This window comes from Phacochoerus africanus, chromosome 14 (assembly GCF_016906955.1).
Source record: "Phacochoerus africanus isolate WHEZ1 chromosome 14, ROS_Pafr_v1, whole genome shotgun sequence".
NCBI lineage: Eukaryota > Metazoa > Chordata > Mammalia > Artiodactyla > Suidae > Phacochoerus > Phacochoerus africanus.
Window position 1 is genome coordinate 15,672,433 of NC_062557.1, and position 22,882 is coordinate 15,695,314.

General features: G+C 39.6%; 1 protein-coding gene across 1 annotated transcript in view; it reads right to left on the reverse strand.

The window, feature by feature from the left end:
- Positions 1-22,882, reverse strand: part of TANC2 (tetratricopeptide repeat, ankyrin repeat and coiled-coil containing 2) — a 361,658-nt gene that overhangs the window by 97,104 nt on the left and 241,672 nt on the right. The window contains 1 exon segment of the mRNA XM_047758672.1: positions 2,512-2,793. Coding sequence (XP_047614628.1) covers positions 2,512-2,793 — 282 coding nt within the window.

Consider the following 22,882-nt stretch of genomic DNA (forward strand, 5'->3'; position numbering starts at 1 on the left):
CTATAGACCTCATTCTTATTTAGTAATGAAAAAAATTCTGCTACTGCCAGTAACATTTCCGGTGGAGCTTATTAAATAGTGAGAGATGGATGCCCCAAACCATCCTGTTCTTTATCAACCACCTTCTCTTGACCCTGCTTTCTTTTTCTTTTTTTTTCCCTTGGCTTCTTAGGGCCACACCTGAGTTATATGGAAGTTCCCAGGCTAGGGGTCAAACCAGAGCTGCAGCCGCTGGCCTACACCACAGCCACAGCAATGCGGGATCCGAGCCACATCTGCGACCTACACCACAGCTCACCGCAATCCCAGATCCTTAATCCACTGAGCAAGGCCAGGAATTGAACCCACATCCTCATGGTTACCAGTTTGTAACCCACTGAGCCATAGGGGGAATTTCCTCTTGACCCTTCTTAAGGAGTAGTGATTCAATTAAGATGGCAGTGATAGAATGTTCTTTGGACATCAAAGATGACAATAAAAATTATTACTTCAAAGAGTAAAACAAGGCAATGCTGGTTCCGTATAATTCTGATATATGCTAACCACATACTCTATCTTCTGAACACCTTTTCAAGTTTTGAAAGTTAACTCTCAGGCCAAATCCAAGTCTCGACATGTGGACATAGACCATGTGAATGGAAGTGTCCCAGTGTTTCTCGGGTTTCTCTGGAGGTAAAAGGCAATGGATATTAGAGAATAGCTTAATAAGCTACCTTTAAAGAACTTTTGCTTTGGGGAGCACACGGGCTGTTTTCTATTAACTCCTGCTCTCCCAGGCTTAGAAGGGGGGGGGCTACTCCCAGGTAGCTTTGCTTTCAGAGAAAGCAGCTCTTCTTGCCCTTGAGTCATGATCCTACCATTCTGTTATCTGCAACAGTGACATACAGAGAGACCATTACCTATCTGGTTTTCTTTCTGACACACTCCAACAGCTAACCTTGGATTCCTCAGATAAGAAGTAGTCTGGTGTGACAGTTAAGCACTCTAAAGGAGAACACTGGACTAGGTGTGGAAAGTTATTTTCAACCATAAAACATCTGAGAATCAGAGCAGTTTAGCATGGAAACAAATCTTAAAGATCACCTAATCCCACTTACTCATTTTACAGATGACAAAACTGAGGTCTAAAGAATTAAAGTAAAATTCTCAAGGCTACAAAGTTTCATCAATTTGAGCACCGGGGCTCAAACTGTGGGCTCTTTGCTCCCATGACACCATGCCAGTCTGTGTAAGGACAACTTCATGTGGAAACTAAACATGACATTGCTCATAAGCCATGAATTCTTCCATACCAATTCCTACCATCATACAGGGACTCCTGATTCAACCAGTTTTCTTTCTAGACACGAGCTCTTCTATGCGTCAGATATCTCTAAGTTTACCTGAGGCCATCTGCCTACTTAATGACAAGAAACTGCTAATTAGCTTCAACGAGAAGCCAGGACGTTTGGAGGGTGTTGGATGAGTTCCTGCTGAGTTCCTACAGCACTGCGCTAGACTCTGTAACTATTGTGACCTCAAAGAAACCATTTCTAGTGGGTGCTGTCTGGAAATCCGTGGTGAGCTAGATTATTATCTGGACTAGCAGAGCAATGGTTTCTTTTTGTTCCCATATAACCAGCAGAGGCCAGGTAGACTGGTTCTAGACATAGACTATGTACAGGAAGAACACCTATACGTCTCCCTTTATCTCCTTTGCTCAAGTGAGTTCCATCAATAAGAAGACGGAGCCCAGCAAAGTGAATGAGACCTGCCTCAGAAACCAGGCTGCTTAGGCTCAAATTCACCACTGACTGGCTATGAAACCTGGGAGGCTTCCTTAACCTCTCTGAGTCTCAAACCACTTACCTCTGAAATGAAGATAACAGGACCTACCTCACTGAGTGGAGAAGAAGACTGGATGAATTAATGTTTGTTAAGCTCTTAGCGAGTGCCTGGTGCTAAGGACCATGAGTATTTCAAAAATAAATAAACAAGCTCCTGATGGTGATCATTAAGCTGCACCCTGCCTGTGATGAAAGATGCATGAAGATCTCAGCATCTTTTCACAAGAAAGCAGGAGAAACCCTTCAAGGACACAGTGAAGTTCCAGCCCAAGCAATACTGACATTAATCACAAGGAAATGAAGGCTGCAAACAGACTGTGCCAGCGTGAACAGGAAGACGGCACAGGCTGAGCAGAGCTGACAGTGATGGATGTAAACCACTCTTACAGGCAATTGCTGTCGTCATTATCCAAAGGACGGACTAGCCAGACGGCCAGTAGGGAAGAGCCATAAATTTATTCTGAGAGAAAGGTTTTTTTAGTCACACGCAGGTGACTGTGAGATACGAGGGTTAAATGTAAACAGAGTATTACACTCTTTCCCCCAGCTCTGAATTAATGGTCCTTCCATGCAGGTCAGATGTTGCAGATAAGAAAAACGAAAGGATATGAGACTTAATATATACATACAGCAGAAACAACTTTCAGAGCAAAAAAGCACAAGTTCTTTAAGGAGGCATACGCACGTTTGGGGGAGGCGTGTGGACTGTCTGAGGCAATCTGTCTCATCCGTGTTCCGTGGCAGCTGAGGGCCACCAGTCTGGAGATGATGGCGGTTTTGCCGAACCCAATGTTTCCCACAATCACGACTCCTTGGTTCACGTTGGCGTTTGAACTTTGAAGTTGAGCATCTATTTCGTGGAAGACCCAATCACGGCCAACAAACACCGACTCTGTAGTAATGCTGGGCACTTCAAAGAGCAGAGGCTTCAGGGAGATATCTGGAGGCCTATAAGGTGCAAAGCGGACTGGAAGGAACAAGAAGAGAACAGAGAACTTAGGCCACAGCGTCAACACTGACGGAATTAAAGGAAAAAAGCAGTATGGTTTAGGAGACCATTGGGAGTTCCAGCATGATGGCATTCTGGGTTATTCAGAAAACAATAAAATTCTGAGTTTTGGTTCTACACAGAGAAGCAACAGCAGGTGAGCTGGAGCTATTTAATACTGTAGCTGACAAGAACAGGAACATGGTTAAAATAGTAATACTTTATGTTATAGTCAGAAAAGTCGGGGTGATATTCAAAATTATTGAACAGTGGGGATGACCCAGGCACCAGTAATCAGGATGGATGCAAAACCAGTAAAAAAAATGCAGGGTCCTTACGGCTTCTTTCTGTGCCTGCCGATAATCTAAGATGTGGATTATGGGGGGATGTAGGTTGGAGTTTCTGGGGGAGAGGATGCGATGTGGTGGCATCCAGAAGGGTTAGCGCATCAGCCCCTTACCAGCCTATAAGGACATATTTCAGTACTTAACGACCAATACAGCTGCACCACTATACCTCGGTCCTGCAGAAAGCAGTATAAAGAGAACTTGTCTGTTTCTTTAAAAATAACAATAAAAAGAGTAATTCCTCTAGGTTCATGAATTTTTTTTTTAATATAGTAAGTATATTAGGGGAAGCAAACTTCTAAAAGCTATGATGGTTTAACAGCTTTTAAATATCCCAAGCTGTCAAGGAAGCAGAACCAAGCTTTTACCTAATGTCTGCACCTGTAATGTTTGTATTCATGCCAGTTAAAAACAAAAGACTTTGAGTTCCCTTCATGGCTCAGTGGTTAAGGAACCTGACTAGGAACCATGAGGATGCTGGTGTGATCCCTGGCCTTGCTCAGTGAGTTAAGGATCTTGTGTTGCTAAGAGCTTTGGTGTAGGTCACAGATGCGGCTCTGATCTGGCATTGCTGTGGCTGTGGTATAGGCTGGCGGCTGTAGCTCTGATTCGACCCCTAGCCTGGGAACTTCCATGTGCTGTGGATGCGGCCCTAAAAAGCAAAAAAAAAAAAAAAAGAAAGATTTCTGGTTTATATACATGTCTTGGGAACAAATCTCTATTGCTTTTCTCAAAAAATTTTTTTTGTGCTTATGTAGTTGTGAGATGTGCTAAGGGCTAAGTATGAGCTTTACTTTGAAAGAATCTCTAAAAATGCGTAACAGATGTGACCTGGTTTCAAAGATCAAGCTTCTATTTATATTGATGGTAAAAAGAAGTCCTGCCTGACCTCCCTTATCTGAGTTAAATGCCTTCTAACTGTTTCAGGAGTAGTTTTAGATGTATCATTTTAACTACCTGGAACCAGGTATTTCATGCCTGTATCTTTAACGTTAGCACAGTGTTTTGACACATAGTATGTGATCAATAAATATTTACTGAAAGTATTCATTAAAAGTAAAGTATTAGGAGTTCCTGTTGTGGCTCAGTGGAAACTAATCCAACTAGGAACCATGAAGTTGCTGGTTCGATCCCTGGCCTCATTCATGGGTTAAGGATCCGGCATTGCAGTGAGCTGTGTGAAAGTTGCAGATGTGGCTCGGATGTGGAGTTGGTGTGGCTGTGGTGTAGGCCGGCAGCCGTAGCTCCAATGTGACGCCTAGCCTGGGAACCTCCATATGCCACAAGTGTGGCCCTAAAAAGCAACAAGTTAGGTATTATAGGGAGTTCCTGTCCTGGCTCAGTGGTAACAAACCCAACTAGGATCCATGAGGATGTAGGTTTGAACCCTGGCCTCGCTCAGTGGGTTAAGGATCTGGTGTTGCTGTGAGCTGTGGTGTAGGTCGAAGACACGGCTCAGATCCTGCATTGCTGTGGCTCTGGCGTAGGCCAGTGGCTTCAGCTCCGATTTGACCCCTAGCCTGGGAACTTCCATATGCTGCAAGTGTGGACCTAAAAAGCAAAAAAAAAAAAAAAAAGTACTATACTCTAACTCCATTTTATATTTTGGAGAATAAAGGCCAGGGGTGGGATAGGGATGAAGACAGGAGAAAGGGAAATCACAAAGGGAGAAATCAGCTCTATTTATACTGCTTACTTAATCTAGAACAAACTTAACCACATCATAAGATGGGAAATAGAAATGGCACCTTACTTGAGAAAACATACAAACACATATACATGTAAACACTCTCATTTAAAACTCCTAAAAACTATCAGAATGATAATTGAACATTTTTAAAAAGGACAACTCCAAAAGTCATATAACTAATTCAAAATATAAAGCCAAACTCTAGTAAGAGACAAATACTTCCATATATCAATTTAAAAATGTCCCAAATTTTGACTTAAAAAAAAAAAAAAACAAAAAAAGGGCTGTGGACATCCAGCTACATGGTTACTTCCCTCTTTTTTTTTTTTCTTTTGGCTGCACCATTGGCATGCCGAAGCTCCCCGGCCAGGGATCGAACCCAAGCCACAGCAGTGACAATGCCAGATCCTTAACTGCTGGGCCACCAAGGAACTCCTACTTATCTCTTCATCAAAACAGTCTTTTAAAATATGTAACTTTACGAGTTCCCATCGTGGCGCAGTGGTTAACGTATCCGACTAGGAACCATGAGGTTGCGGGTTCAATCTGTGGCCTTCCTTGCTCAATGGGTTAAGGATCTGGCGTTGCCGTGAGCTGTGGTGTAGGTTGCAGACGCAGCTCGGATCCCACGTTGCTGTGGCTCTGGTGTAGGCCGGTGTCTACAGCTCCGATTCAACCCCTAGCCTGGGAACCTCCATATGCCTCGGAAGCAGCCCAAGAAATAGCAAAAAGACCAAAAAAAAAAAAAAAAGGTAACTTTAACTTGCTAACAATATTCTTAATTCTAGTGTTGTACAGCTGATATATTTTACTTTTCTTAAACATTATTTTATTGAGCTATGATTCACAGGCCATCAAAGTCATCCTTTTAAAGTATATAATTCAGTGGTTTCTAGTATATTCACCAAGTTGCACAACCAGTACTGCTTAGTTCCTGAATAATTTCATCTTTGCCTAAAGAAAACCACACACGCCTTAGCCATCACTCTCTAGTCGCCATTTCCCCCAGCCTCCAGGCAATCAGAGACTTTCTGTCTTTACAGAACTGCATATTTGAGACATTTCACATACATGTTACCATATAACAGGTGGCCCTCTGTATCTGCCTTCTTTCACCTAACATGTTTTGAGGTTCATTCATGTAGTAGCATGTTTCAGTACTGCAACCTCTGAATTGCTGAAATCTTATTCCATTATGTGGGTAGATCACATTTTGTTTATCCATTTATGACAGACAGCTGGCTTGTTTCCACTTTCTAGCTGTTATGAGTCATGCTGCTATGAACAATCATGTACAAGTTTTTGTGTACATATGTTTTCAGTCTCTTGAGTATACTTGCAGGAGTGGTACTGCTGGGTCATATGGAAACTCTATGTTTTAACTTTTTGAGAAACTGCCAAACTCTTCTATTTCACTTTTGCTATTTTTTTATGCAGTAATACATATTCACTATAGAAAATTTAGGAAGAGCAAATAAACAAAATGATAATTCTACTCCCACTGCCCAGAGAGAAACTCAATTCACTTTTTTCCCTGAGTTCTGTATGTACCATATACACTTATTTTTAAAACAAAAAATGGGATCATACTATAGATACTGTTTTATAACCTGCTTTTCTTGCTTTGCTTTGCAATTCCAGAGTTCTGAAAAAGTTGATGCTGTCAGACGCGCTAGCTTGATGGTTGCTTCAGGGGAGGATTGATTCTTGGAGCTCCTTACTCCACCATTTTCCATGATGTCGCTTGATAGGAGGGGGCTGCTAACCGTGACTCAGGGGGTTTCCTGGGTTTCTGAGTGCTCTTGGTGGGGAGACACTCAGACAGACACACTGAGCTCTGGCTGAGCAGTCACAGGACTCCCAGTGAGGAAGGGGAAAACACAAGATCAGTTGGCTTGAGATGAGTCTAATCAGCCCTTAAGAGAGCTAAGATCCCACACCTGGTTTCAGAACTAGACTCAAAATCTGAATCCAAAATCCATGTTTTTTTCTGTTATTTATTATGTAGCTGCTCTCTACGATGTCACTATTAAATCTGCAGTCTGGCCACTGATTAAACCACTGATGACCAGAATTGAGTAGACTTAGCTGACTGGAGAGGCTAGCTTCTTTCTCCTTCACCCCACCCCTGTGCTTCACTGTAGGATCTGCATGCTTGGCCAGAGAAGACTTTTCCAGAAAGAGAAGAGCTTCTGAGACACTCAGTTGCTTTCTAAACTACTGACTTATCTTTTCAGGTCTGAGATTACTTACCATCCTGTGCCAAAAGGACTTTCACGACTATGACTACTGCCAATTTATAATATGGGGAATAAGTACAGATTCAACTATGTGCTGAAGTTTTTGAGAAAAATTCTATTAAGGTAACTTGTTCTCATGTTGACGTAATCTCTCATCATATTTTATTCTACCGAGAAAGCTTTGACATTTTAAAAAGTTATTTTAAAATTTTTCTAAAAATGTAATCAATTCACAAAAGCCTCAAGGGAAGAAAAGACAAAATTAGCCCAGTACCATATGGTAAAACAACTGCAGACACCAAGAACAGGCCTAGAAACAATTTCTGTACCTCAGAATCTAAGGCTTTTGTCAGATCAATATGATACAAGAAAGCCATAATTCGTATGTACCAACTATAATTTAGGGCATACGAATGGCCTGTACCATGGGACATGGAGATTATGAATACATGATGTGGAGTTCATATTCCTAAATAAATGTTTCTTTGGGATATCAGCTGGCTTTCAAGAGGTTTTCTAAGGCAGAAACTACTGAAATAATCCAGTGAGAAATGATCCCTGCAACTATAGCTGAGGGAAGAGGAAAAGACAAGCTAATCCATACATTCAGTAACAGATGTGGTTTTCTTACCCCTGCACACAAGAAGTGGAAGTCCCAGGGTGGCAAGAGAGCAGAAAGATTATCCCATCCTTCTCAAAAATTCCAAGATATACTGACATCTGGAAGTTACTTTGAAATTTGTAAAAAATGAGTGGTCCCAGAGATGGGTAGGTGGGTAGATATGTGGGAAAAATAAGATAATAAAATATCAATGCTATAATAAGGCAAGTATGCAAGTGTTTACTGTAAAATCTTTGCCTTTTTTTTTCTATATCAGAAAATTTTCCTAATAAAATGTTGAAAGGAAAAAAAAACACAGAAAGGAAAGATGTTCCAATAGGGTACACAAGTAAGACAAGCTTCGGAAGGCAGTTTTTTTTTTTTTTTTTGTCTTTTTGCTATTTCTTGGGCTGCTCCCGCAGCATATGGAGATTCCCAGGCTAGGGGTCTAATCGGAGCTGTAGCCACCGGCCTACGCCAGAGCCACAGCAACGCGGGATCCGAGCCGCGTCTGCAACCTACACCACAGCTCACGGCAACGCCGGATTGTTAACCCACTGAGCAAGGGCAGGGACCGAACCCGCAACCTCCTGGTTCCTAGTCAGATTCGTTAACCACTGCGCCACGACGGGAACTCTGGAAGGCAGTTTTAAAAACAGATTTAATAACCACGCCAGATTCAGATCAGTGTGTGCATCTCTTCAATGCAAATTAGGCCTGCGTCAGACAAATGAATTCTCTCTAGGAAACAGTCTCTGTGAGACCATCAATACGAATAATTATCTATCTAGGCTTACAGAGAAAACTGACCTTTCTTTAACCAAGTCAAAGAATAAACATTTAAAAAACAAATAAAAGTGCATTAAGGCTAACAGACCAGCTTGTCCAAATGCAAACAGAAACAGCTGCAGCAAAGGGAAGAGGGAAAGGGGAAGTGGGGGCAAGAGAGCTTTAACTGGATTTAGACTAAAGCATATTTACTCATGGAAAACCACCATGAATCATGTTAGAAGTCAGTCACAGGACTGGCAGAAGAAAGGGTGTGTGTTATACAGCCAAGGTCTGGTGCAAACAGGAGCAGAGCCGTATTTCCTCACATTCTTCCATGATGGCTGGAAAGTCTAGCCTGGAAGCACCTCTGTTCCTCAGAACAAGAGATAATTTCAGGCTTATTCATGCGATTTTCTGCACAGAGCAGAGGAAAAACATAACACTTCAGATAAAACCTGGTATCACATTAGCACCACACAGAAGTCAAAAAAACATACTTATTTTTTTGTGAGTATATTTATTGAACCAAGGGAGGGCTCATTCATTTACTGAGCTTCTAGAAGGCTTGCTCGCCTATTCACAAGAGTCAACTCTCTTTAGGGTCTCTTGCTTATTTATGGCACTCAGGAATAGGACTAGTAGGCATTCCTAGGAATATAGTAGTATTCCAACCCCAGGAAATGAGTTTTTGAAGAATATTAAAGTAATTTGAAGCAGGTCCTGAAAAGCAATCTAAAGATAATAGCCTGAGAAATGTTCATTTCAGATAATGTCTGTTTGAAAAAAAAAAAAGATTAAATAAAGCAAAAATGCTTTTTGGGTCAGCAGGGAAACATAGAGTCGAGTGGGTACGATTGCGGACACAGAGCCAGGACGCCTCAGTTTGTTTACTGTCTCTGCTACTCACTAGCTGTGTGACCTTAGGAGAGGTACTTATGTTCCTTCTTTTTTCTTTTTTTGTATTTTCAGGGCTGTACCCATGGCATATGGAAGTTCCCAAGCTAGAGGTCAAATCAGAGCTGCAGCTGCCTATGGCACAGCCACAGTAACGCTGGATCTGAGCTCAAGGCACAGCTCAAGGCAATGCCAGATCCTTAACCCACTGAGTGAGGCCAGGGATCAAACCCACATTGTCATGGATACTAGTGGGGTTACTGCTGAGCCAAGAACTCCAATGTTTTTGATATCTCAGTTTTCCTCATCTTTAACTCAGGGATAACCATGACGTGAGGATTAAGATGAATTAATGTTTGCAGTGTGCTTAGGACAGTATCTGCTTGTTAACGGTGGTAGCTGCTACCACTATCTACATTATCAAGCCAAAAAAAAAGAATCCAGTGTAGCCATAATCCCCTCCCTCCCACACCTATTATTTAAAATGAAACATAATGAAAAGGATATTGAGAATATGGTGACTCTTTTTGAGCCCTCGTCGTTTTGAATTTCTTATATCCCTGCTATCCCCCAAACATTCTGAAAGAGCCATGTTTGCTCTCTTCACTTTCACAGCAGTAATTCTTTCTAGCCTGGCTTCCTCCCATACGCTCTGTTGAAACTTTCTGATTTTCAAGTCCAATGAATTGCTTAACAATTCCTTAGGATTTAACAGTTTTAACTAATCCCGGCTTTCTGAAATACATTCCCGTCTTGGGCTTAACATAATAACACTTTCTTCTAGTTCTTTTTCAGTCCTCTCCTCCTGATATATCTTTAATGATTCCTCCCCTTCTGCCCATCCCTAAAATATTGCCAATCTTAGGTTTATATTTTATTGTTTTTTCTTCTTCATGATCTCCCTGGGTAATCTCGAAGGCATAGACGAACAGCTTTCACAACTAAGTGGTGATAGTTTATGCTTCTATTCCAGATCCCAGTTCTCAACTCCTGTCCAGCATTTCCAGCAACTTACATGAGTTACCTACATGGATTTCCAATAGGTATATCAAACTTAAAATGTTTAGAACTCAAGTTATTTTCTCACCCACCTTAACCCATTCTTTATTTTCTATGTGTTATCGCAGTTAATGAAGTATCATCATTTGCCTGGTCCCCCAAGAGAGAAACTGGAGACCACCAGGAATTTCTTCTTCCTTAACCTTAACCTCTAATTTGTCACAGGTTCTATCAACTATTTCTGAGTAATATCTCTCAGATATAATTCCTGTTTCCTCTTCCCATTCCACTGCTATGTACAGAAATAACACTTTTGGAGGAGCTGCTGGATCACTCGAAGCCTCGGTTTTGTCATCTGTAAAGTGACAATAATAAGAACGTCTACTTCATAAGGTTAAATAAGAAAATGTACATTAACTTCTTAGTTCAGAACCTAGTTAATCCTCAGTGAAGGATAGTCATAGAGTTTAGATTCTCAGCATCCTTTGCTTTTTACCACGGACTTAAGTTTTTAGTGAATCACCTTGTAAGCCACATACCCCTCCTAATATACAGTCCTCAAATACATGCATCAGACATCACCATGTCAAACCCTACACTTCTACCCTTATATTAACTTACCCTACCACAGTCACCTAACCTAGTAAGCCCTTATTAACTAGTACAATTTTTGTCATGAGTTATGCACATTCAATAATGTTTAATAAATGAATTTGTGAATGAAAACACTGCATATGGATTTTCCATTCTCAACTGCAGGGAAATGTTTATAGACTTGGTTTTGGTAGGACAGGAAGGCTAGAGCAATTGGATGCAAACGCAGATCTTTGAAAAGCACTTGAACTGCACTATGATCATAAAAAGAAATGAAGCATTTGTTTGCCACCTTTCGGGGATACATTCCTGTTTAAAGGCTACTGTCATAAACAAGAGGATCATTAAATAATAAGGTGTTTGGGGAGGAAAATTGTTATTTTCCAAGCTCTGTACATATCACAGGCAAGGCTTGGATGTTGACCAAGACACCAACAATCAAAGAATCATGTTCCTACAGGAAGTTGGCGGACGGGAGAAAACATGCCTTAGAGTTAAGTGTCCAGAGAGGACAGCAGATGTGTTTCTTCTAGAAAAGTTACTGAGAAGGCTGAAGCCACACACATCCATTTAGTAATTAACATCTTGCTAATGCTACTTGTAAGATTTATTTTGTGCAAATAATAACCATATTTCTCTCTTATTATAGGTAAAGTATGTATTTTAGCTTACAGAAAACCCAATTCTAACTACCAAGACACTCATTTTCTTTTCCTTCTGTCTTTTTAGGGCCATACTCATGGCCTATGGGGGTTCCCAGGCGAGGGGCCTAATTGGAGCTACATAGCTGCCGGCCTACACTACAGCCACAGCAATGTGGGATGTGAGCCAAGTCTGTGACCTACACCATAGCTCATGGCAATGCTGGATCCTTAACCCACTGAGTGAGGCCAGGGATCAAGCCTGCGTCCTCATGGATGCTGGTCAGATTTGTTTCCACTGAGCCACAATGGGAACGCCCCAAGCCAGTCATTTTCTAATGAAAGATGGGTTGATCCTCTGTTCATTTCATCTACAATTTTTTTTTTTTTTTTTGAGAGCCGTACCCAAAGCACATGGAAGTTCCCAGGCTAGGGGTCTAATCAGAGCTATAGCTGCTGGCCTACGACACAGCCACAGCCACGCTGGATCCGAGCTGTGTCTGTGACCTACACCACAGCTCACGGCAATGCCGGATCCTTGACCCACTGAGCAAGGCCAGGGATTGAACTCGCATCCTCATGGTTCCCAGTCGGATTCGTTTCTGCTGCGCCACAATGGGAACTCCTATAATTTTCTTATTAAAATTTGATATGAATTTCTACTTCTGGCCCAGATGGAGAAACAAGACCAGATTTGCCCTCCCATATAAAACAACTCAAAACAAACTTTTAGACAAAATATATGAAACAATGGTTTTCAAGGCACAAGACATAGGCAGTGAAAAATTCGAGCCCCTGAGAGACAGAAAGTAAAGGTAAACCCTATGCCCACTTATGACAGTGAGAGAACTTTCGGAAGTAAGTATAGGGAGGGAGATCCTAGTTGTATTCTGGGAGACTCCCTTAGGTGAGCAGATAGAATGGAGAATCCAGGGAGACCAAGGCAGCGAGTCTTCAAAGAATCGGGTCCTGGAGAACGCGGGTAGAGAAGGGATTCTGTAGATCTGTGGCGAGTAATAACCCTTGAGTAATCAGCAGAGTAGTGACTGGCACAAGTATGAGAATGGGAGAAGAGCACCTGCTGCTTACACAGGGCCAGGAGCAGCACCTGCTCCTAACAACCAGAATGGAACACCTCACAATTTACATGACATTGGATTAAATCCCGGAAGAACTTGTCTCTGTAGTAGAGAATAAAGAGACCTGTAAATATTGTTCTGGTTCTATCTGACGGATCTTAAAGACAAGACCCCAAATTGATGGCGCTATTTCCAAATAACTAACTCACATTCCAGAAAAAAAACCAAACTGAAGAACATTTATAAGAATGCAAAAATATCCAACACCCACTACGGTAAAATTCACACTGTTCGGCATTCAGATGAAGATTATCAGGCACACAAAGAAGAAGGAAAATATAAACTGTAATTAGTGGAAAAACTAATCAGCTAAAACTGACTAAGAAGTGACACAGTTGTTAGAATTAGCAGAGGAAAACTATTAAAACTATAATTATAACTACATTCTATACGTTCAAAAGATAGGACATGGAAGATGTAAAAGACTCAAATTTTACTTTTAGAAAAAAAAATCAGGAGTTCCCGTCACGGCACAGTGGTTAACGAATCTGACTAGGAACCATGAGGTTGCGGGTTTGATCTCTGGCCTTGCTCAGTGGGTTAAGGATCTGGCATTGCCATGAGCTGTGGTGTAGGTTGCAGACGTGGCTCTGATCCCAAGTGGCTATGGGTGTGGCGTAGGCTGGCAGCTACAGCTCCGATTTGACCCCTAGCCTGGGAACCTCCATATGCCGCAGGAGTGGCCCAAGAAATGGCAAAAAGACAAAAAAAAAAAAAGAAATGAAAAACACACTAGATGGGATTAGTGACAAATTTGATAGTTCAGAAGGAAAGATAAGTAATCCTGAAGACATAGTAATGAAAACTATGCAAAATTAAACACATGGAGAAAAAAGTTAAAAATTATTACTATTATTATTCTATTTTTTTAGGGCTGCACTTGTGGCATATGGAAATTTCCAGGATGGGGTCAAATCAAAGCTATAGCTGTCAGCCTACACCAAAGCCACAGAAATGCTGGATCCAAGCTGCATCTGTGACCTACACCACTGCTCACAGTAATACCAGATCCTTAATCCACTGAGCAAGGCCAGGGATCAAACCCATGTCCTCATGGATATAGTTGGGTTCATTATTGCTGAGCCACAATGGTAACTTCCTAAAAATAATGTTTAATAAAAAGAGCATCAGTGAACTGTGGGCCAACTTCAAGTGGCCAGATACAGGTGTAATTGTAGTCCTTGAAAGTACGTGACAGCAAATTTATTTAAAGAAACAATGGCTATGAAATTTTCAAATGTGACAAAATCTATAACCTCACTCATCCAGGAAACTCAACGAGCCCCCCAAATCAAGAAATATGAAAAAATGACACAAGGAGTATCATAGTCAAATTGCTTAAAACTGGTGATAAAGAGAAAATCTGAAAAGCAGCCATAGATACTTTAAGCACAAAGGACCAAAGATAAGGATGACAGCAGATTTCTTGTCAAAAACAATGCAAATGAGAAGGCAATAGAGCTAAAGCTTTAAGTTATGGAAAGAAAAAAACATGTCAACCTATATATAATACTTTATCCAATAAAAATATCTTTCAAAAATAATGGCAAAAAAAGACTTTTCAGGCATACGAAAACGGAAAAAAAGTAATAATTAATCACCAGAAGACACACAATATAAGAAATGTTAAAAGTAGTCTATCAGGAAGAAGAAAAATGACAGCAGATTAAAAAACAGATTAACACAAAGAAATGAAGAGCATCAGAAGTGGTAACTACGTGGATTAATACATAACATTTTTTTCTAACTCTTTAAAAGATAACTGACTTTTATATGGCAGGGTTTATTAGATTTAAATAAGTAAAATGTCACCTAACAATAAAATAAGGGCTGGGAGGAGATAACTGGAAATATGCTATTGTGCAGAAAAGAGCTGATATAATTGACCCAAGACCACTATCCTCAGGAAGCTTGCTTGAAAGGTTGGCCCCAACAGGAAGTTTGGGAATGTGGATTTCAAGATGATTCCCACAATTCCCAGAATGAAAAGGAATGGCTCACTGTGCCTAATTTGTACAAATAGTATGTTTATGCTGAATACTTGCCTCTTCTTCTGGGAATCTGGAATTTTGGTATGTTTTAGGCAAGGAGGTCTAAGTGACCAGAACCCAGTAAAAATCTTGGGTACTGGATCTCTAGTGAAATTTCCTGCTAGACAACATTTCACACACATCACAATTCACTGCTTGAGGAATTAAGTGCATGTTGTGAGGCTTCATTGAGAGAGAACACTTGGAAGCTTGTGTCTGGTTTCCTGTGGACTTTGGCTCATGTACCTTTTCCCTCTGCTGATTGTGTTTTGTACCCTTTGACTGCAGTAAAGCATAGCTATGGGAATGACTATATGCTGAGTAAGTACCATGAGTCTTCCTAGTGACTCAGCGAACTTGGAGGAACCCCCAACACAAGTATTGTAATGTCCTTGAAAAATTTATCAAGAGACCATATTTGACTCATAAACATTCTGAACAAACTGAAAAGAATTCATGCTATTCCAAGTATACTCTTCAACTATCATAGAATTAAATTAGGAATCAATAGCAGAAACACATATGGAAATTCCCCAGAGAGATCCATGAGGTGAGACGAAATTAAAAGTTAGCATTTTGAAGTGAATGAGAATGAAAATACAAAATCTGTGAAGTGCAGCTAAACAATATTTAACAGGGAAATTTATAGCATTAAAATGCCTCTATCAGAATAGAAGGAAGGTCTATGTCAATGACCTCACCTTTTATCTCAGAAATTTTGAAAAAAAGAAAAAAAAAAAAAAGCCCAAAGCAAGCAGAAGAAAGGAAATAATAAAAATCGAAGCAGAAATAAAATAGTAATGACGAAAACAATAGTAAAAATGAAAATATTTAATAAGCACAATAAAATTGATAAGCCTCTAAGCAGACTAACCAGGAAAAAAAAAGAGAAGACAGAAAATATCAATGAAAACAGAATAAGAATGAGTGATAGGGAAGTTCCCTTGTGGTGCAGCGGGCTAAGGATCTGCTTGTGGTTCAGATAGCAACTGTGTGCCAGTTCAACCTCTGGTCCAGGAACTTCCACATGCTGCAGGTCAGCCAAAAAAAGTAAAGACAGCGACTCCTCTCGACAATTATAAAACAGCAAAATGACCAGAAACTTAAAAAAAGGTGTGATAATGTGACTCCAAATTAAAAGGGTAAGAGGAAATTATGAACAACTTTGCACCAATAAATTCAACAAGTTAGCTAAAATAGACAATTTTTTTTCTTTTTAAAAAATTTTAAAAATTATACCTGATTTACAATGTTCTATCAATTTCTGCTATATAGCAAAGTGACCCAGTTATGTACATGTATTCTTTTTTTTTTAACATATCCTCCATCATGTTTCACCACAAGTGATCAGATAGAGTTCCCTGGGCTATACAGCAGAATCTCATTGCTTATCCATTCCAAATTTTTTTTTTTTTTTTGCTTGTTGCTTTTCATGGCCGCACCTGTGGCATATGGAAGTTCCCAGGCTAGCGGTCCAACTGGAGCTGCAACTGCTGGCCTATGCCACAGACACAGCAACGCAGGATCCAAGCCTTGTCTGTGACTTACACCACAGATCACGGCAACACCAGATCCTTAACCCACTGAGCAAGCCAGGGATCAAACCTGCATCCTCATGAATACTAGTCAGTCCCCCTGAGCCACAACAGGAACTCTGAAATAGACAAATTTCTTTGTTTTTTTATTTTTATTTTTTGCTTTTTAGGGCCACACCTGTGGTATATAGAAATTCCCAGGCTAGGGGTTGAATCGAAGCTACAGCTGCTGGCCTATGCCACAGCCACAGAAACATGGGATCTGAGCTGCATCTGCAAACTTTACCACAGCTCACAGTAATGCCGGATCCTCAACCCACTTGGTGAGGCCAGGGATCGAACCTGCATCCTCATGGATCCCAGTTGGGTTCGTTAACCCTGAGCCACGAAGGGAACTCCCTGAAATAGACAAATTTCTTGAAAGACACAATTTAACAAAGCCCACTAAAAAAGAAACACATAACCTGAATAGCCCATATCTACTAAAATAATTGAAAACTTCCCATCATGAAAACTCCAGAACCTGATGGCTTCATGAGAAAATTCCACCAACCATTTAAGGAAGAAATAATATTTATTCTGCACAATTTTTTTTTTTATAAAATTGAAGAGAAGGGAATAGTTTCTCATTACATGGGTATTAAAACCAGTGACAACGTCTGAAGTCAATGTAATTTACCTTACTAACAAAGTAAAAATGAAAACCATATGATTATTCTGCAGATACAGAAAAAACATCTGACAAAATCCAACATGAACTCCTGATTAAAAACAAACAACTCTTGGCAAACTAAACATAGTAGGGGAACAACCTCAACCTGATAAAGAGCATCTACTGCAAACCTATCTCTAATATCTCAGGGTGAAAAACCAAATGCTTTCTCTCAAAGATCAGAATAAGATAAGGATTTCCGCTCCCTTTGTGTCTAATCAACATTGTACTAGTTCTAGTTAGAGCAGTAAGGCGAGAAAAAGGAAGAAGTAAAACTATTATTTGTAGACCAAATGTTAACTATGTAGAAATCCTGTGAAATCTATTTAAAAAAAAAAGCCCTTAGGAATAACAAGTGAGTTTAGCAAGGTTTCCGGATACAGGAGAAATATACAAAAATTAACAGTACTTCTATAAACTAGCAATGAACAATTAGAAATTTTAAAAAAAGCAGCATTACTTAAAAACTTAAGAAATATGAAATACTAAAGGGTAAACATGACAAAGTATTTTCAACATCTGTACAGCTACAAAACATTGCTGAGAGAAGTTAAGGGCTAAATGAATGGAGAGATAGAGTATGTTCATGAACTGGAAGAGTCAACATTGATAAGAAGTCAATTTCCCCCAAATTCATCTATATAGACACCATACAAGCCCCATCAAAATTCCAATAGGCATTTTGGGTAGAAATTTACAAGGTTTCATTCAGAAATACAAAGAACCTAGGACAGCCAAAACAATTCTCAAAAAGAACATTAACATTGGAAGGGTAATGATACCTGGTTTTAAATTTTATTATAAAGCTATAGCAATCAAGAAGGTGTGTGTTAGCATCAAGATAGACAAACAAGATGAATGGAATAGAAGTTGTCCAGAAACAGACATATACATACATATATATAGCTCATTTTTTTTTTTTTCCCCTTTTGGACTGTGCCTGTGGCATGTGCAAGTTCCCGGACCAGGGATTGAACTGGTGCCACAGCAGTGGCAATGCTGGATCCTTAACTTGCTGTGCCACCAGGAAACGTCTAGATGGCTGATTTTCGACAGTGCAAAGGTGCAAAAGGAATTCAGTGGAGGAAGAATAGTCTTTGCAATAAATAGTGCTGGAAATATTGGATATCTTCATGACAAAAAAAAAAAAAACCCACCCCAAAACTTTGACATATTTCATGTACTGCATCATATACAAAAATTAACTCAAAACCAATCAGGCCTAAATATAAAACCTGAAACTGTAAAACGTCTAGAAGTAAATATTTGTGACTTGGTTTGTCAAAGAATTCTTAGATACAACACCAGAAGAACAATCCACCAAAGACAAAAATTCATAAATTGGACTTCTAAAGACTTTTGTTCTTCAAAAGATACTGTTAAAAGAATGAAAAGATAAGCCATAAACTGGGAGGAAATACCTGCAAAGCACATATCTGATAAAGGACTTGTATCCAAATTATATAACAAACCCTCAAAACTCATTAATAAGAAAAGAAGCGTCCAGTGAAAAAGTGGACAAAATATCTGAACAGGCATTTCATTAAAGAAGATGTTTGATGGTAAGTAATTTCATTAACAATAAGTACAATGCTGTACAGGAGATTTCTAAAACTTTTTCATCTTGCATGACTCAAACTTTATATGCTCTGAACAGCAACTCCCCATTTTCCACTCCCTGCAGGCCTGGCAACCACCATCTGGCAATTAGTATTTATATGCAACTGTTTCCCATTCCTAACACCCCAGTGTATTGAACTATCTACAATAAGCCATTGTATTGCTACTATTACTTCAAGCTTTTTATATTACATCGTCTATGACACAGTATAGCATGGTGGTTAAGAGCACAGGCTCCAGAGTCTGCCAGATATGAAATGAATCCCTGCGCTGCCAATTACTAGACATGTAACTTTAAGCAAGTTATTTAACCTCTCTAAATCCCAGTTTCCTTACTACCACCACTTGCATCAAAGACTTGTGAGGATTAAATAACATGTTTAAAGTTCTTAGCACAGTGTCTACAAAGAATAGGAGCTCCTATAAATGTAAGCTATCATTTTTTTTCTTTTATCCGTTTAAAGGTGTCGCACCCTCAGCATTTGTCTTAGTGTTTTAAGAAGTCTACTGCATTCTTTTAATGTGGGGATAAAAAAGGGGAAAGGCTTATTTTACTCTGGAAAATAACACTTTGACTCTCTGAATAATCTGTAGATTAAATTTCAGCCTTTTGACACTGATCTTACAGGAAAATATTTAAGAAAACTCTGGAGTCAGTGCTGAGTGGACTTTTTGGGAAGAAAACAATGATCTTTGAAAAACAGTAAAAGAAACAGAGGAAAATCCAACTCTCCCAAATGTTGCCACTTTTTATGTTTCCTCACATTTAATACCTCCACATGTATGGAAAATACAAAAACAGTATAAAGCTTTTAAAATGGGAAACATCTGATAAAAGAATTACATAAGTATGTCACCATAGTTTTATGTTATTAGATTGCTGGTCTTAAAGGTGAGATTTTTATTGCAGAATCAAAACTAGCTAATTACTTGAAATTTAAGGTTAAACATTTTTAAGTGAAAGCGCAGTGATGAAATAGCTATGGCCCTCAAAGAAAAGTCTCCGGTTCTGTATTTTATTAGTATCTGGGGAAGTTATCCCATAAAAAAATCTTTTATTACATTCTACACAATTGGAATGCTTAGATCATTTTACTGAATCAAAAAGGCTTTACAAAGTGTTACCTAAGTAAATGTACTGGCATTATGGTTACCTTAATAAGATTTAGTCACCTTTGGAGAAAATAATGATAGATTTAGTTAGAAAGCTGATTCTTTAATTTAGATCAAAGCATCAAAATTGTTTTCTCTATTGCACTTACGGCACTTAAAATATTTTCAGTGATTTATTCTTGTAGAATTAGATATCATGATTAAAATTTTTCATGTTTCTCCCCAGCCTTTCTTGAAGTAGTGTGTTTTTTCATGCAAGAGGTCAATATGTGTCTATTAGAAGATTATGTGGTTTATAGACTCTTCTCTTTTCCAAAGGTTATTTCTTCCTTTCAGGTCTTATGGGGGAACTTTGTTGTATATTAATTAGTCACTGCTTGGGTTTTCAAACTTTAAAATGGAATTTGCCAACTAAGGCTGGTTTACTTAAAAACCAGATCTGTGCACCTATTTGCAGCTGCTTTAACAAGTAGTGATCTACTTTAAAAAATCAGACTACTCCAAAAGGCATAAATCAGTTTCTAGCAGACATTCAAAGACATCCAGCTTGACTACCGCATTTTCAAAATTTAAGGTCCTTTGCAAAAGAGCTAGGATAACCTTACACAACTAAAACTTACAATCTACCCTAATATTGACTGACTGATTGATTTGTCTTTTTAGGGCTGCACGCATGGCACAGCATATGGATGGTCCCAGGCCAGGGGCTGAATCAGAGCTGTAGGCTCTGGCCTACGCCACAGCCACAGCAAAGGCAGATTCAAGCTGCATCTGCAACCTACACCACAGCTCATGGCAACGCCAGATCCTTAACCCACTGAGTGAGGCCAGGGGTCAAACCGAGTCCTCATGGATTCTAGTCAGATTTGTTTCCACTGAGCCACAACGGGAACTCTTACCCTAATATTTACATATAGGCAGTTATGTACATGCAACTTTTTCTCTGGATTTTGGATTTATCTAAAAAGAAAGAATTTTAATCTTGTAAAAATAAAACAATGAACAGTGAAATAGAAAAGACCGATGGAAATATTCCCTCGTAAATGTGAGAGCTAGCCTGGCAATGATCAGATGACTAAGCAACCTCAGGGAGAGTGACTCAGCAGGCTAATGCAAGAGTATTAGCTTCATGACATACATCTTAGTCATCTTCAGAAAGGACTCATTGTTTTGGCAAAGCAAGGGACTCAAAAATGCCATGAAGTATTGATTCTTTTTGATAAAATTCAATTCTTTGCTTTGACAAAGCTAAGTTAACTGTGGCAGGATCAATTTTTCATATCAACTCTGCCAATGAGTCAGACTATCATTTGTTCATATGCCCCCCCAACTTAGTATCTATTAAAGCAGCTATTAACTAAACCCAAGGCCTCTGAATGGCCATTTATGTAATGAGATTTAGTGAAAGTCCTAAGAAAACAAACATATATTGCGAAAGTTTGAATGAGGAATGTATAATCTCTTCAAGCTGAACTGTGTGATCATGATTTAACATCAGGTAGGTTCTAGAGTCTTATTATTAACAATTTGTTGTTAATTTATCCCAAGTAGCTTCTATTCAAAGTCATTAATGCTATGATTTGTTTTGCATATTTTAACTCTCCCTGGTTCCATTTATATATTTGTTGCAAGACTTATATAACATCTATCCTTAAAAGCTAACACCCTCTTCTTTCCTTTTACTGGACAGCAAACTTAGTGTCTATCTTTCTGTGTCAAAAGAGATTCCATTAAGATGGCCAGAAAGAGCAAGAGGTTTCAGGTGGAAAACGCTTAGTATGACTCCACATTAACATAATGGTGATTAAATTTAAGAAATGGACCCCCAAATAATTTTAAAAACGTGAGTTAAAAACTTTTAAGGCTTCAAATTAATATCTGTCAAGGACAGTAGGCTTTGGGACTTGAAAGGCACTTGTAGGTTAGCCAACTATGTACTCTGTACTAGGACACAATCTACTGTAACTGTTTTGTTATTAGAGCTCAAACTCTTGAATGGCTGACAACTAGGATCTCCCAACTTGCTGCAATCAGATCCTGGACAGTGCCCTTATGTGACCTCCCCATTGTTGGGCGAGGTCTCTGGAAACATCAATTTTGGTAGAACAGTTGTTCAAAACAGCTGTCTTGAGAAGTGGAAAAAAAAAAAGACTTTTTACCAACAAAGCAAATGTTAATGTTAATACCCAACCTGAAGATGCAAGTTGTAGCTAATGGAACATTACCCCTGCAACTTCTGCTTTAGCTGTCAAAGGCTACCACTCTGATCAAACAATTGGAGTTACTATTAAGGTAACTGTTACATGAACTATGCCCATACTGTTAAATCATATTCATGAATAACATCTAACCAATTCTCAAACTATACATTTTCACATTTCCGTCAACAGATTGTACGGTCCTTAAAGGTATAAAACTTACTTCAATTATAATGCTATCTTCTGAATCAGTTGTTCTTATTATTTTTTTTAATTTTTATTTTTTTGTCTTTTTGCTATTTCTTGGGCCACTCCCGCGGCATATAGAGGTTCCCAGACTAGGGGTTGAATCGGAGCTGTAGCCACCGGCCTACGCCAGAGCCACAGCACACAGGATCCGATCGTTAACCCACTGAGCAAGGGCAGGGATCGAACCCGCAACCTCATGGTTCCTAGTCGGATTCGTTAACCACTGCACCACGACGGGAACTCCTGAATCAGTTGTTCTTAAAGTGTGATCTTGGGACGTGTGGCACTTAAGACACTTTCCAGCTCCACAAAGCCCAAGCTATTTTTTTTATAATATTAAAAGGTTCTTTGTCTTTTTTTTTTTGTATTTTTGCCTTTTCTAGGGCTGCTCTTGCAGCATATGGAGGTTCCCAGGCTAGGGGTCGAATCGGAGCTGTAGCCACCAGCCTATGCCAGAGCCACAGCAACTCGGGATCTGAGCCATATCTGCGACCTACACCACAGCTCACGGCAACGCCGGATCCTCAACCCACTGAACGAGGCCAGGGATCGAACCCGTGTAACTTCATGGTTCCTAGTCGGATGCATTAACCACTGAGCCATGGTGGGAACTCCTCTTGGTCTTTTTTAACTCTCATTCTCTCACAAGGGTAGGGTATAATTTTCCAGAGCCGATGTGATGTTAACACATGATG